This window comes from Schistocerca gregaria, chromosome 4 (genome assembly GCF_023897955.1).
Source record: "Schistocerca gregaria isolate iqSchGreg1 chromosome 4, iqSchGreg1.2, whole genome shotgun sequence".
Taxonomy (NCBI): Eukaryota; Metazoa; Arthropoda; class Insecta; order Orthoptera; family Acrididae; genus Schistocerca; species Schistocerca gregaria.
The window spans coordinates 736,820,507-736,836,014 of NC_064923.1; the positions used below are offsets into that span (position 1 = coordinate 736,820,507).

The window sequence follows — 15,508 nt, forward strand, 5'->3', positions numbered from 1 at the left end:
TTCAAAGAAGAAGTACCGAAAGTGATAAAAGGGGGGTGGAATGTCGGATAACATGACCGGGGCTGACATGGAGACTGGTGCGTATTCACGCAAAAGCAGTCCGGTCAGGCTCGTCGGGCAGCGACGCCAGACTTTCAGTTGGGAGCTAACAAAAAGTGCGGTAACTCTGTCTGGCACATGGAATAAGCCCACTCCACCACGCTCCCGCGGGAAGGCAAGGGAGGAATATTGAACTTTAAATAACATCCCAGCACAGACAAAGGATCCCATCGCCATCAACATACGACGTGCGAGGGTAATCGGAACCGGGAACACTTGTGCCACATGGGGGATGCGTGAGGCGTGATAAACATTCACGTATTGCGCGCGCTGTATAATGTCGAGGGATCGAAGCCGGTGGTCCACAAGGCCAGCCCTGATCGTTTGTAGGAGACGTCGACCGTTGGTTGCCGCTGAGCGACGGAGGTCATTCATAAAATCAATGCCCAAACAGCGGACGCTGGTGGCCACACTTAGAGGAGCGACAGATCTTTCTGGTAGACCCTCACCAATGAGCAGAACCTTCGATTTGGAAATGTTAAGAGAACTGCCCGATGCCTCCCCATAAGTCGTCACCCAAGTCAGAGCAGCGCGAACATCGTCTTCATTGCGGAGGTAGAGGACTAGATCGTCAGAATAGGCTGTACAACAGAAGCGGTGCCCATGCAATGTCAGGCCCACCAGGCGTTGGCGAAGCCCCTGTAGGAGGGGCTCTAATGCCAAAGCATACAGTATCGTGGAAAGTGGGCATCCCTGTCGGACAGAGCGCTCGATCGCTAGAGGCGCGGTGAGGCGACCATTACAGAGTATTCTTGAAGTTGCGCCGCTCAAGAGCCGCATTACCACGGTGATTGTACGAACCGGAAAACCCATGTGTTGGAGGACCGATTTCAGAAAAGTATGGTCGACACGGTCGAAAGCTTGACGGAAGTCAAGCGATGCCAATGCGCCAGGTAAATGTCGCGAGCGCGCGAGCGCAATCATGTCCCTATAACGGCAAAGGGCCGTATGGATGTTGTTGTCACCGCCCAACGAAGTCTGATCAAGGGAGGTGACGGATCTTGCTGCCTTCTTGAGGCGTGAGGCCAACAAACGGGTGAAAATTTTCATGTCACTGTTGAGTAGAGTGATGGGCCGGTAATCACAGATCCGTGATCGCCCATGTGGCTTAGGGACCAGGATGATGACCCCATCAAGGAAGGTGGCTGGGATCATCGTTGTGGGTGACATCAATTCACGACAGATGGACGTCCAAGCAGGTAACAAAAGGTAGCTAAAATACTTGTAAAAGTCGAGGGGGAGGCCGTCAGGTCCAGGGGACTTGTTGGCAGCCCCCACCTTGATTGCATCTAGGACTTCATCAGAGGTCACCTGTTCCTGAAGTTCTTGAGCCACATCCTCTGGCATGGTGTTGACAGTCATTGCTGCCACCTCCTCAATTAAGGTCGGGGGATGAGGGACGGCAGCGAACAGTTGACGGAAATGAGAATAGAAAGCGTGACCAATGTCGCATTGCGTAGTGTGTCGTCGTCCTTCCGCATCTGTGAGATCGTGGATGAGGGTTCGACGACGACGTCGGCGTTCCCTGAGAAGGTGGTACATCGATGGCGTTTCATGAGGCATATGGTCACGGGTGCAGGATCTGACAAGAGACCCTTCTAAGCGCCGTCGCGTGAGGGAAGTGATCTGCGCTTTAGCACGATGCACCATCATCTGACGATCAGGAGAGAAGGCCATCGAAGTGCAGTCACGAAGGACTGCATAATAAAAGTCCATGGTGCTCGCTTGCCAGGCTTTGAAGTCTTTGCCATATCCTATCAGCGCCCTGCGCAGAGCTGGTTTCGCGCATGAGACCCACCACGATAAGGTGGATGCGTAGGCGGGGCGACGACGATGACAGAGGGCCCACGCATCCTCAACGATTCGTCGGCAGTCAGGGACAGTCAGGTGGGAAACGTTGAATTTCCACAAGCCGCGGCTGTGCCACACTTGTTGGCGGGCGAGGACGACATCGCAGATGTAGGCGTCATGGTCAGAGAAAGCCAGAGGCCATACTTCGGCATGTCGAGTGTCGGCAGCAAGGGAACGTGTGAGGTATATACGATCGAGACGACTAGATGAATGCGCCGTATAATATGTGAAACCTGCACGGGTGCCATGCACCTTTGTCCATGTGTCAACAAGCTGGAGTCTGTCGATGATGACGGAGAGGGCCGCACAAGGGGAATGATGCGGTAATTGATCTTCAGGCCTTTGCGTGGAGTTGAAATCGCCACCGAGGACCATATCATCTAGGGGACCCTCAAACAGCGGCGTTACCTCGTCAGCAAAGAAAGTGTGTCGATCACGACGTCGACTGGAGCCGGACGGCGCATATACATTGAGGATACGGACGCCGAACAGCGTGAGAGCCATACCCCTAGCATTAGCAAGGTACACTACATCTTCAGCAGGGAGTCCAGAACGGAGGAGGATGGCAACTCCACTACCGTTGTCAGAAGCATGGGAGATGTGTGCCACGTAGCCAGTGGGGGCATGGAAATCGGCGACAAACACTTCTTGGAGGAGGGCAATGTCGACATCAGCAGCATAAATGGTCTCACGGAACATTGCCAGTTTATGGGGGGCCCGAATGGTGGCCAGATTCATCGTCGCTATGCGGTAATGTTGGGGGCGTGCTCCCACCATTGGCACAGATGTTCCGGCAGAGATGTCTGGCTGGCGTGTAACATCTGACGTAGTCACCGTTGTCGTAATCACTGGCTGGAAGGTGGGTCAGGCACCTCCATGGGGCACTGCCTGATGGGAGGACCACCCTCTCGAACTGCTCCTTCGTCGATATCATCAGCCCAGGAGACTGGAACAGACGGTGAGCGACTGTCACACTCCTCGAGGGCGAGTTGTAGCGACGCTGCTGTAGTGGGGTCCAGGGAGGCACCCTCCTTGGAATCCGTCATATTCGTGTGAGATCGTTCTTCAGATGGGACATCAGGAGCAGCCTCTCCTGTCGTCAGAACGCTCGAAGGGAGATCACTGTCGTGTATCAGCTCCACTGCCTGTGATGCCACATGAAGAAGTGTGTCGTCAGATGGCGTTTGACTCCTCTTCTTCCGTTTTCTGGGCGACCGTTGCTTTCGGAGGTGCTGTTCTGAATCAGAATGTGGATGTTCGATGTCCGAGGTCGCGCCAGTCTGAAGAAAGGCAGAGGTAGGCACCGCATTCGCGTCGATGTCCATCGAGCTCTGGAGAGTTGGTGGTGTCGTAGCCGTCAGAGGAGATGGTGCCGGTGAGGCCATGGCAGCACCGTCATTTCCAGTGGGGAGTGCCGGGTGGAGAAGAGGTGCTTCCTGAAGTGACGCATCGGGGCTGCGTACGGCTGTGGCGTAGCTATCTGGTAAAGAAGCGGCCGTCACTTTGGGAGCTGAGTCACTGGTCGGGACCTGGAGCAAACGTCGGCGGAGACATTCTGACCGAACATGGCCCTCCTGTCCGCAACCGGCACACGTCCGCGGCTGGCCATCATACATAACGATGGCTCGCACGCCACCTATCAGCAGATAGGATGGTACATGTTTGGAGAGTTCGATTTTGATTTGGCGGACACCATTCAACACGTTGTATGTCGTGAATGTCTGCCATTTCTCCGCGATGTGCCCCACAACATTGCCATAGGGTCGGAAAGCTTCGACGACCACATCTTGCGGCACTTCGAAAGGGAGCTCAAAAACCCGGATTGTTCGAAGTCCGAAACCAGCGTGATCGACCGTCACCTCTCCAATATGCCCGTCAGAATGTTTGAACTTGAGTCCGCGTGCGTGTTGTCGAACTACGTTAGCACACGCTTCCTCCGTCGTCATCTTAATATAGACGATGCTGCTAGTGATAGAGAAATGAATACCTATCACTTCCTGAGGGTCCAGACGTAGCTCTTCGCGAATGAATTGCTCAATTTCAAAAGCGCGTGGTCTAGCATGTTCGGCTTGGAATGTTACTTTAACTGTCGCTCGGCGGTAACAGTGCGCCATGAGGTGCAATAGAAATGGACGCTACACAACACGAAATACCGCGACGCGGAAGTAAACAAACTACGGTGCGCTGTCCGGCGCGCGGAGCCGGTCCGCACGCGACCACGGCCGAAAGCCGACTGCGTGAAGTGATGATGAAGACAACACAACACCCAGTCCCTGAGCGGAGAAAATCCCCACCCCACCCGGGAATCGAACCCGGGCCCGTAGGACGGCAACCCGTCACCCTAACCACTTTTTTTTTTAATCCCATTGTGTTCGTTGCATCTGCTCGGGGCGGACGTAGTAAGACACCCGTGTAAATTCGTCATTGATCCATTAACTCAGTTTTTTATCACAGAAGGCAGCTAACCCTCAGACCAAACACGCTGAGCTACCGTGCCGGCTGCCACTCAGCTATTTAGGCGTACATGCTGAACAATAGTCAGGTTCATGTTCGGTAGGTAGTTTATGTAAACGCGCACTGGAAAGTTATGGGACTGACTTGTGCTATCCAGCTTGAATAGGCGATTTATATTAATTAGGCTTATTAACTACAGTACTTTACAAAATTTCCTGGGTTCGTAGGCAGTCGCTGTACCCGTTATGCATTCAGTGATTATAGTTGCATTGGTCTAAATATGTTTTGAAGAAGAATTTTGCATTAACATACAGTTTTCTTAATTTTCCACCCTTAAAAGTTTCATTGAAGACTCATCATTGTCAGTGGGTTGTCAATCGAAACCCTTAGCTGCCGACAGGTGTTGTTGAGTTGATATACACCAATGGGAACAACTGAAAATGTGTGCCCCGACCGGGATCCGAACCCGGGATCTCCTGCTGACAAGGCAGACGCTCAGGTCACAGAGCGGGGTGCGACAGCAGGGACTTATCCCTTGCAAGCTTCCCGTGAGACCCACATTCCCAGCCGTCCACAACCTACATTCGTAGTGTTCCTAATAGATATTTGCCCATTCACTCATTAAATGTAAGCAGGAGATCCCGCTTTCGAGTCCCGGTCGGGGCACACATTTTGAGCTGTCCCCATTGATGTATATCAACACCACCTGTCGGCAGCAAAGGGTTTCGATTTAATTAGCATTTCACTCTAGAGATGCTGCGGACAGATACTATTTCATATAGTTAAAAGCTACCCGACCATTGACCTCCTCCTGTGCGAATGCGCGTTTTGCCCGAACTGTTACGGGACTCGTCAGCCTTGTCTGGAGCGAGTAGTGAGTGAATGGGCAAATATCTACTAGGAGCACTACGATCCATATCAGATAATATTCCTTTTTGCCTACATTGCTTGAAACTAAAATATTACCGCGAAAATATCGGAAGTTGGATTTCTTTGTATTATTATTACTTAACGAATGTAAACCGATGTTTACGGTATTTACAAAGACAAAATTTTATGTGAAATTTCATTTCTCTGTTCATTATTTGTAATGTCACGGAAATATCTTTTTCACAGCTCTCATGATTTAACTTGTGTGTTGCCAGGTTCTACCAGCACTGACGAAGAGTGTTGCCCCCTGGTGGCCACACCGAGAAGCATCACGGAAGTGCCCGACCGCCTCCTCATGGCGGGAATCACCCTACCAGGTGAGCTTCCGCAAACTGAAGACTACATCAAAGCTGGGACTTGATCACACATCTCCTGCTTACTTGGTAAATGTGTTAGCGGTTACGCCACTGTAGCAGTGCAGATAACACAGCTGTAAGGACTACCCTAGTGTCCGTGTTAGGGAGGACATAGGACTACGGTAGTCCATGCAACTGTGCTACGGTACTGCTATGGTGCTGTAATGGCTAACACGTCTGCCAAGTAAGCAGCAGAGATGCGTTCAAATCCCGGCTGCAGCACAAATTTTAATTCACTTCTTCAGCTTCTGTCATTATTGTACTCTACTTCCCATAATCCTTTACCGTCTACAACGTCTGTTTTTTTTTTTTTTCTTTTTTTTTTTAGCCGGCCAGTGTGGCCGTGCGGTTCTAGGCGCTACAGTTTGGAGCCGAGCGATCGCTACGGTCGCAGTTTCGAATCCTACCTCGGGCGTGTTTGTGTGTGATGTCCTTAGGTTACTTAGGTTTAAGTAGTTCTAAGTTCTAGGGGACTGATGACCTCAGATGTTAAGTCCCACAGTGTTCAGAGCCATTTGAACCATTTTTACATCAGACGACTGAAAACTGGAACACTTTTTACGGAAGGATAACCGAACAAACTTGCCCTTTCAAACTCGTTGACAATGAAGGTGGATGTCAGAACTAGTTTGATCACTTCTCGACAGCAGCAGTTCTGTCCAGGGCAAAAAGTACGCAGTGGCCACTTTTCCCGCGCTGGCCACTTTACCGCACCTTCTCCCCTACCTAATCTGAGCTTGCGCTCCGTCTGTAATGACCTCTTCGACGAGGGGCTACTGAACACTAATCTTCCTTCGCTCTTCGTAGAGACTTCCCTACAGCACGGCATGTGCCAGACGCGCTTGCGAACGTCGCGTACCGAAACGTGAGCAGATTTGCCTGGAATGGGGGATGGGGGGGGAGGGGGTGCTCGTGTAACACGGGAGGTGGTACCCGGTGGCGCCGCGTGGGACACAAGCCCTAATGGCGGGCTTGCGTGACGTCCGCACCAGAGTATGAACCGTGGACGGGCGAGACGGCCGCCCCTCTCGCCTGCACGTCTCCATTGTCTGCGTCTGCCCGCTATCGACTGCGGGCCGCCCGGGAGAAACGTCTGCTCCTTTGTGCACGCGCCGTGCTGACCTACGCCTGGCACGGCTCGTAAAAACTCTGACACGGTCGTCTCTTACGGCACCCTCTGTCCGTTACAGTTCCTCGTAGGCGCAAGAGATTCGTTTTCCTGTCATTTATACTGCAAAGGATGAATTTATTTTGCTACACAGTTTTAACATTGAAACTTCCTGGGAGATTAAAACGGTGTGCCCGACCGACTCTGGAAATCGAGTTCGCGTCTCGGTTCGGCACACAGTTTTAATCTGCCAGGAAGTTTCATATCAGCGTGTAACACCGAAAATCCAGCCTGCATGGCACCTGCTACCGATATACACTCCTGGAAATGAAAAAAAGAACACATTGACACTGGTGTGTCAGACCTACCATACTTGCTCCGGACACTGCGGGAGGGCTGTACAAGCAATGATCACACGCACGGCACAGCGGACACACCAGGAACCGCGGTGTAGGCCGTCCAATGGCGCTAGCTGCGCAGCATTTGTGCACCGCCGTCGTCAGTGTCAGCCAGTTTGCCGTGGCATACGGAGCTCCATCGCAGTCTTTAACACTGGTAGCATGCCGCGACAGCGTGGACGTGAAACCTATGTGCAGTTGACGGACTTTGCGTGAGGGAGTATAGTGGGCATGCGGGAGGCCGTGTGGACGTACCGCCGAATTGCTCAACACGTGGGGCGTGAGGTCTCCACAGTACATCGATGTTGTCGCCAGTGGTCGGCGGAAGGTACACGTGCCCGTCGACCTGGGACCGGACCGCAGCGACGCACGGATGCACGCCAAGACCATAGGATCCTACGCAGTGCCGTAGGGGACCGCACCGCCACTTCCCAGCAAATTAGGGACACTGTTGCTCCTGGGGTATCGGCGAGGACCATTCGCAACCGTCTCCATGAAGCTTGGCTACGGTCCCGCACACCGTTAGGCCGTCTTCCGCTCACGCCCAAACATCGTGCAGCCCGCCTCCAATGGTGTCGCGACAGGCGTGAATGGAGGGACGAATGCAGACGTGTCGTCTTCAGCGATGAGAGTCGCATCTGCCTTGGTGCCAATAATTGTCGTATGCGTGTTTGGCGCCGTGCAGGTGAGCGCCACAATCAGGACTGCATACGACCGAGGCACACAGGCCCAACACCCGGCATCATGGTGTGGGGAGCGATCTCCTAGACTGGCCGTACACCTCTGGTGATCGTCGAGGGGACATTCAATAGTGCACGGTACATCCAAACCGTCATCGAACCCATCGTTCTACCATTCCTAGACCGGCAAGGGAACTTGCTGTTCCAACAGGACAATGCACGTCCGCATGTATCCCGTACCACCCAATGTGCTCTAGAAGGTGTAAGTCAACTACCCTGGCCAGCAAGATCTCCGGATCTGTCCCCCATTGAGCATGTTTGGGACTGGATGAAGCGTCGTCTCACGCGGTGTGCACGTCCAGCGCGAACGCTGGTCCAACTGAGGCGCCAGGTGGAAATGGCATGGAAAGCCGTTCCACAGGACTACATCCAGCATCTCTACGATCGTCTCCATGGGAGAATAGCAGCCTGCATTGCTGCGAAAGGTGGATATACACTGTACTAGTGCCGACATTGTGCATGCTCTGTTGCCTGTGTCTATGTGCCTGTGGTTCTGTCAGTGTGATCATGTGATGTATCTGACCCCAGGAATGTGTCAATAAAGTTTCCCCTTCCTGGGACAATGAATTCACGGTGTTCTTATTTCAATTTCGCGGAGTGTACTTGAACCTAACTAACCTAAAGACAGCACATACAACCGTGCTCGAGGCAGGAGTCGAACCTGCGACCGTAGCAGCAGCGCGGTTCCAGACTGTAGCGCAGGGAACCGCTCGGCCACCCAGACCGCCATGTATTTGTTTTGTTTCGAATGTTGCTATAGTTTCATCTGTTTAGTACTCAGTACCATGCGGGTCATGAAAGCCGAAAATTCGTGAAGGGTGAGAGTGCAACCAAGCTTTTCTCTGGCGTCAATCTGCACCTACAACTACAGAATAAGCTGTCGACTTCAGAAGATGTAAGAAAGAACAATAGACAGCAGAGTAGAAGGAACAGTAGTAAAGAAGCTTTGCAAATAAAAGAGGGGGCTGTGTGGTGAAAAGACTATTAAGTCAAAAAAATTGTCACTTGATATGGAACAGCTGCAGTGGAAGATGGTCATGCAGACAGACGTTAAAGACAATAAAAATAGAAAATTCAGCTACGGGATGGACAGAGAAATGGAAGAAGATACGGAAGGAGTGAATGGAGAGATATGGCGAAGGAAGAAAGTTTAACGTAAGTTCCCCAGTTGGGAAAAAGAAAAAGGGATTGGAAACGGAGTCGAACACATGTGCACATTATAACGTGAGATGTGCTTGATGTTTCAGTGTTTTCCGTCACGTCATGGCCTCTACCTATACGTGAAACGATGAACTGAGGCTGTGTTAGCTGAAAGAGACAGAAGGGGAGCATAGTCAGCTGCCGACAGCGGTGGGCGGAAGTGTGCCGGCTCGGGCTGAGGAATGCGTGGCACGGAGCGGGCGCCCACAGGTAGGCAGACACACGCGTCCCGCTCCTGGTGGGTAGCAGCCGCCTAGCGGTCGGCCGTCTTAATTACAGGAGCTGCCGCGGCCGCCTATCTGACAGATCTCGCCGCGCCCCGGTCACCACTCGCACGACAGCGACCCCGCCGCGTCGGCGAGCCGCCGGCCTCATCTCTCCGTGTTATTAGTCGCTCGATACGATCGTACGCCTTCTCCGTTCGGGGCCATCCATCACGGGCGGAATACGATCGGTACACGAGTGGACACGCGGCTATCGAGATGGGACTTAACAACATTTAGTAGGCGTCTCACCGTGTGTCCAGTGTTGTCGGTAGTGCCTGTCCCAACTCCGAAGGAGCTCCTCCCGGTCTGTAATCTAGAAATGTCTCGCTCTCGTTACCTGTGCACTCCCGTAGCCGTCTGTGGACTTGCTTAGTTCTGTGACAGAAGTGCGCTCGAAATTCGCTGTTGTTTTCTATCTACATAAATGACCTTTTGGATAGGGTGGATAGCAATGTGCAGCTGTTTGCTGGTGATGCTGTGGTGCACGGGAAGGTGTCGTCGTTGAGTGACTGTAGGAGGATACAAGATGACTTGGACAGGATTTGTGGTTGGTGTAAAGAGCGGCAGCTAACTCTAAATATAGACAAATGTAAATAAATCCAGATGAATAGGAAAAAGAATCCCGTAATGTTTGAATACTCCATTAGTAGTGTAGCGCTTGACACAGTCACGTCGATTAAATATTTGGGCGTAACACTGCAGAGCGATATGAAGTGGGACAAGCATGTAATGACAGTTGTGGGGAAGGCGGATAGTCGTCTTCGGTTCATTGGTAGAATTTTGGGAAGATGTGGTTCATCTGTAAAGGAGACCGCTTATAAAACACTAATACCCTATTCTTGAGTACTGCTCAAGCGTTTGCGATCCCTGTCAGGTCGGATTGAGGGAGGACATAAAAGCAGTTCAGAGGCGGGCTGCTACATTTGTTACTGGTGGGTTTGATCATCACGCGATTGTTACGGAAATGCTTCAGGAAATCGGGCGGGAGTCTCTGGAGGAAAGGAGGCGTTCTTTTCGTGAATCTCTACTCGGGAAATATAGAGAACCAGCATTTGAGACTGACTGCAGTACAATTTTACTGCTCCCAACGTATATTTCGCGGAAAGATCACAAAGATAAAATAAGAGAGATTAGGGCTCGTACAGAGGCATATAGGCAGTCATTTTTCCATCGTTGTGTTTGGGAGTGGAGCAGGGAGAGAAGATGCCAGTTGTGGTACGAGGTACCCTCCGCCACGCACCGTATGGTGGATTGCGGAGTATGGATATCTGTAAAGGAGGTACGTGTTCTACGATGCTAGACTGACTGAGACGTATTATACCAGGAACACCTCGACGGAATACTGCCGAACTGGTATTCAAACATTTCCATTCCTATGTGATATATTGATTACAATATAATCCTTCTGAGAGCTTATTTTTAGTGTAGAAAAAAATATTCCTTGATATGGAGAGCGGTGTCAGTAAACCAGAGTTGATTGGATGTGTGTAAAGTTATCGAAAGTTTCTAGATGGAGACAGCAACGAAGTATGCACAGAGGACGTCCACGTGCACACGATCGCCACCTATCGGACATTGAGAAAGGTCCAGTCATTGACAAGAGGGACAGGCAGCCTTTTACCGACAGATGGGGCAGCCAATTCATTTTAGCTCGATGGCAGCGGAACGTGGGGGTGACGATTTGTCTCAGAAGTAGGAAGGGGTCCTTCCAGAAGGATTGCGAGAAGATCGTATGTTCGACTGCCTCTTACGAACAGTCGGATTACAAAAGTTGTGATCCAGTCAAAGTTTATAGGCAGTGTGTCTCGACGAACTATCGGGAACAGATTAACTTCAGTTTCGCAGAGATCTCGAGTTGACATATGGCGTTTACCACTCACATCGTACCACAGACAACGGAAATTTACAATGTGTAGGGTCTGATACACTGAGTGGCGTTATGAGGTACTGAGCGATGAGACTCGTTTGCGTTTTCGGCTGTCAGATCGTCGGAATAGTCCCCGCAGAGGACCTGGTGGAAGCTCACATATGGGAACGATTGTCGAGATCATACTGCACCACCATCTTTTGCTATCATGGCGTGGCAAGCTACTGGATATGATAAAAGGGCTGATTTGATAATTGTTGCTTGAAGATAGATTGCTCGGCAATACAAGGCGAGAATGGTAAACCCTGTTGTCCTAACCTTCATGACCAGCTACCATATTAATTTTATTTCATTTGTTGATTTTTACTACCATTGCAAAGTTATGGTCATTAGGCCATCTCTTGTATCCAAACGTGCGTCCTGCATGTTTTTCAGTACATATATTGCTTTAAGTATGTTATAAGTTATATTTAATGTACTATATTACAAAAATGTAATAATTACTATAGTGGAGAAAAATAAAAAACGGATAAGTGAAAAGAGCACTCACGCTCTCAGAACTGCGCACAAACTTAATTATGTATGTACATATATATCTATAGGTTTTGATAGGTGAGTTTACGAGTATCGAAATATGTGTCATAAATGGCCGTATCTTTTGACTGCACTGAGATAGAAGCTTGAACTTTAACACTGCTTAGGCACTGTAATCCTTAATATTTTCCGCAGATTTCAACTTTAAAAATGATGTAGAGCAGCTATCAATCGTTTCCCTTGCAGCTTTATTAAATCAAATCCAGATTTCGGCTAGTAACTAGCCATTATCAACGCAGAATTTCATATTTTTAATACATGTCTAGACTATTAGTCTTGAATCAACTGTGACAATAGCCCCAACAACAGAGGTTGGCGTACTAGGGCACGTATTAAAAATCTGAAATACTGCATTGATAATGGCTAGCTACTAGCCGAAATCTGGATTTGTTTTATAAATCCAGACATAAAATGACCGACTCATTTAGTGCATTCCACATTCCTAATGGAAGGTAATTTCAACATCATACCTTTGCTCGTTCCTGAAAGTAAAGGACGGACAGGTAGACGAATAACATAGTGTTTCTGTAACGCTTCCGTTTTTACTGATTAAGTTTCGGCACCCTACAAAACACGTAACATTCGTTCATGAGAACTGCAGCAATAAGGACAAGTTACGGGAAGGTAGATCCATGGACGTTGGACAAGTGGAGGAAGGAGAGAAGGACGCGCGTGATAAAACACACTTAATGAAGTAAAGGCAAAGAAACTGACGCGAATCATCAAGAAAAGGAAAGAGAAAGAAGCGTAAATGGGAGAAGGCGTTTAATATTTGCTTCACTGTTTGACAGAGGGAAAACTGGTCACATACGTTAATTTCCTGGTGCAACATTATCATGACGAAATAAGAGATTGCTTCGACTTCTTCTTAAAAGCAAGAGGGCATTTAATTGTGCACGGAGTGCATTTTTAACTAGTTTCAGAGGCAGACGGCCTCAACAGTGGAGGCTTTTGCTAATGTTTTTGCTTTGTGGATGAGCCCTGTTAGGGTTCAGCTGTGCGTAGTCCACCAGGATATTGCAGGACCTCACACGCAGCTCACACTACAAACGCTTTGACGAACGTGCGTATCCTGAGTAGCCCGTTCAGTTGACTATGTCCGTAAATGTGCTGTCATTAGTGAATGCTTTGGATATTTCCTAAAAACACGCTGGTGAACACTTGTTCAGACATTCTCAACCTTAAAAAATGATAATGTTTAACCACTCCGTCGCTCTATAAATGTACAGTAGAGGTCTTCGCACTGGAAGCGCCACTTTGTAGCACCTCGGGTCACAGCTGTGATTCTTTTATTACATTTATTTCATTATTCTCTCAGTGTTGTGTGACTGTGAGAAGCATTTATGAAATAATCGCGAGATAAACTGCACATTACCTCAGTGCCAAGTACTAACTGTAGCTGAGCGTCTAGCGTCGCTGATTTCGTCCAGGGGTCGGGAGAGCTGCATCCCGTGCGAAGGACCAGCAACGTCCAGCAAGCACAGATACCCAAGGTTGGACGCCAAGAATATTCTAGCCTTTAATGAAACACCATTACCACTGAGAAACGGCTGCTGCTAGGAGTCCTAGAAAAAGCTGCTAAATACATTAGTTACAAATTTAAGTCTGTTTACTGAACTTGATATTGAAGGTAGCAAAAGAATTAACAAAATCCACATGGAATCCAGTCAATCTTTTCGGAGAAGTACAGTAATACTACTATAAGATTTCGTGCGATGAAGCACGTCAGTGCATAGGAATCAGTACGTGCACGTGTCCACGGCTGTGTATCACGAGTAATTGCATAATACCAATTTAGTATTAGATTTAATAACAGAAATTTAGCGACGTATTCAGTCTAGAAAACACATCGATGAATGTTCATTGAAAGGAATTTTACTTAGTTAATCAGATTACCTAAAGCACCGACACGGTACGAGCGCTGCCTAAGTTACAACACAGTACGTCCACTGCTAACAAACTCGTTCGCAGCCCACAAGAGAGCGCAATTCTGTAGACTGTAGCGCTGAGCAAATCGTCGTCCTTAAACGTTGCAAAGAGACGACGTTTTGCCGCTCTATCGAGCCGCGACGGCTGCGAGGTATGCTACCCGCAGAACGGCTGTGCGCGGCTGGTGGAGAAGAGCGCAGGCGGTGACGGCGCTGGAGCGACGAAGGGCTGACAGAAGGCGGCGACAGGACTAGCCGGCAGCGTGACAGGTGGTGACCCCGGGCATAGTCCCTGCCGATGCAAGGTCGGCCGTGGGAAGCGGGTCGTCGTCGGCACCGTGCGGTGCGGTGCGGTGCTGCGCCTTCCTTGTGGCCGCCTTTCCCGATCGGCTGCGACCGCGCGCGCTTCCAGGCCGCAGGGAGAGGCTAAGAGAGGCGACGTACGCACTGGTGCGTGTCCCGCCGGTTTCTCCGGCCCTGTCCTCGAACACGTCGTTATTCTGGAGAGGTGCCCGCCCTGTGATTTGTTCCGAAATTGCACGTTATTTTGAAAGCGACGTTTTTGCTAGATTGCAAATCACTGTGTTATTTTGAATGCCCACCGCCAATTAGAAATCTGAGGTTCCTCGAACAGCCTAGTAGAAACGTACAGTAAAGAAGATGAGGCAGTTACTCTCGGCTCTGAAGCTCCTTAGTAAGGGAGAGCGTAAGTAATGAACGAGTGTGGCGAGTATCGTGACATTTTGAAATTTTTTTTTTTTTTTTACCACGTTAAGCGACAAGTCTGTATCTTCAGAAATAATATATTTGGAGCTGTAAATGGTGATTAGAGTGATCTGTGGTAGACACCATGTAGCCCATTGTTCAAATTTATTTAAAGGAAAGCATTTTTTAGCCATCAGCTGCATATATGTAACTTCATTTTTCGCCGGTTTCAGTTATTTAAGTTTTCGTCACTCGAAGAGAAATTATACATCTGTTGAATCTGAGGCGCCATTTTTCCAGGTACGGTATACTTTAACCACGGCGTGCGAATGGCTTATGAACTTAGCTGTTTCGGGAATCCTTGGCCCGAAAGCCATTGATCATCCCCTGTTGGACATCGGATAAAGCGCTCCGTTTGCTCATTATTATAAATACTGCACTGTTTTACACTTCTTCGCGATACGGTTTATATACCATCGATTTCTAGTGCTTCTATTTGCCATGAATGTTTGGAGGAATTTGTAATTCATTGCAGAGACAAAGAGGCGAGTGCCTTATTCCACACAAATGCAAGAACGATGCCCATAATACCTCCTTTAAGAGATACACGTGTGCAGTAGATTACTGATGTAGTGTTGTATTTCACGTTAAGGTAGGCAGTGGGCGATATATGAGATCAATTAGATGGGGACTTAACTGTGGCCGGCCGGTGTGGCCGTGCGGTTAAAGGCGCTTCAGTCTGGAACCGCGTGACCGCTACGGCCGCAGGTTCGAATCCTGCCTCGGGCATGGATGTGTGTGATGTCCTTAGGTCAGTTAGGTTTAAGTAGTTCTAAGTTCTAGGGCACTGATGACCACAAAAGTTAAGTCCCATAGTGCTCAGAGCCATTTGAACCATTTTGAACTTAACTGTGAAGTTAAGTTTTTTCTGTCTATGACAATATTTCACACTCAGGTCTGTGGTGTCTCGTAACATCACATTCACGTTTACCTACCAGATGGCTCCTTTGTG

At 49.4% G+C, this 15,508-nt stretch overlaps 1 protein-coding gene across 1 annotated transcript in view; it reads left to right on the forward strand.

Annotated features, from left to right (window-relative positions):
* The window catches only part of LOC126267894 (puratrophin-1-like), a 1,105,633-nt gene that overhangs the window by 536,850 nt on the left and 553,275 nt on the right, over positions 1-15,508 (forward strand). The window contains exon 4 of the mRNA XM_049973204.1: positions 5,550-5,651. Coding sequence (XP_049829161.1) covers positions 5,550-5,651 — 102 coding nt within the window. The remainder of the gene's footprint in view (positions 1-5,549; positions 5,652-15,508) is intronic.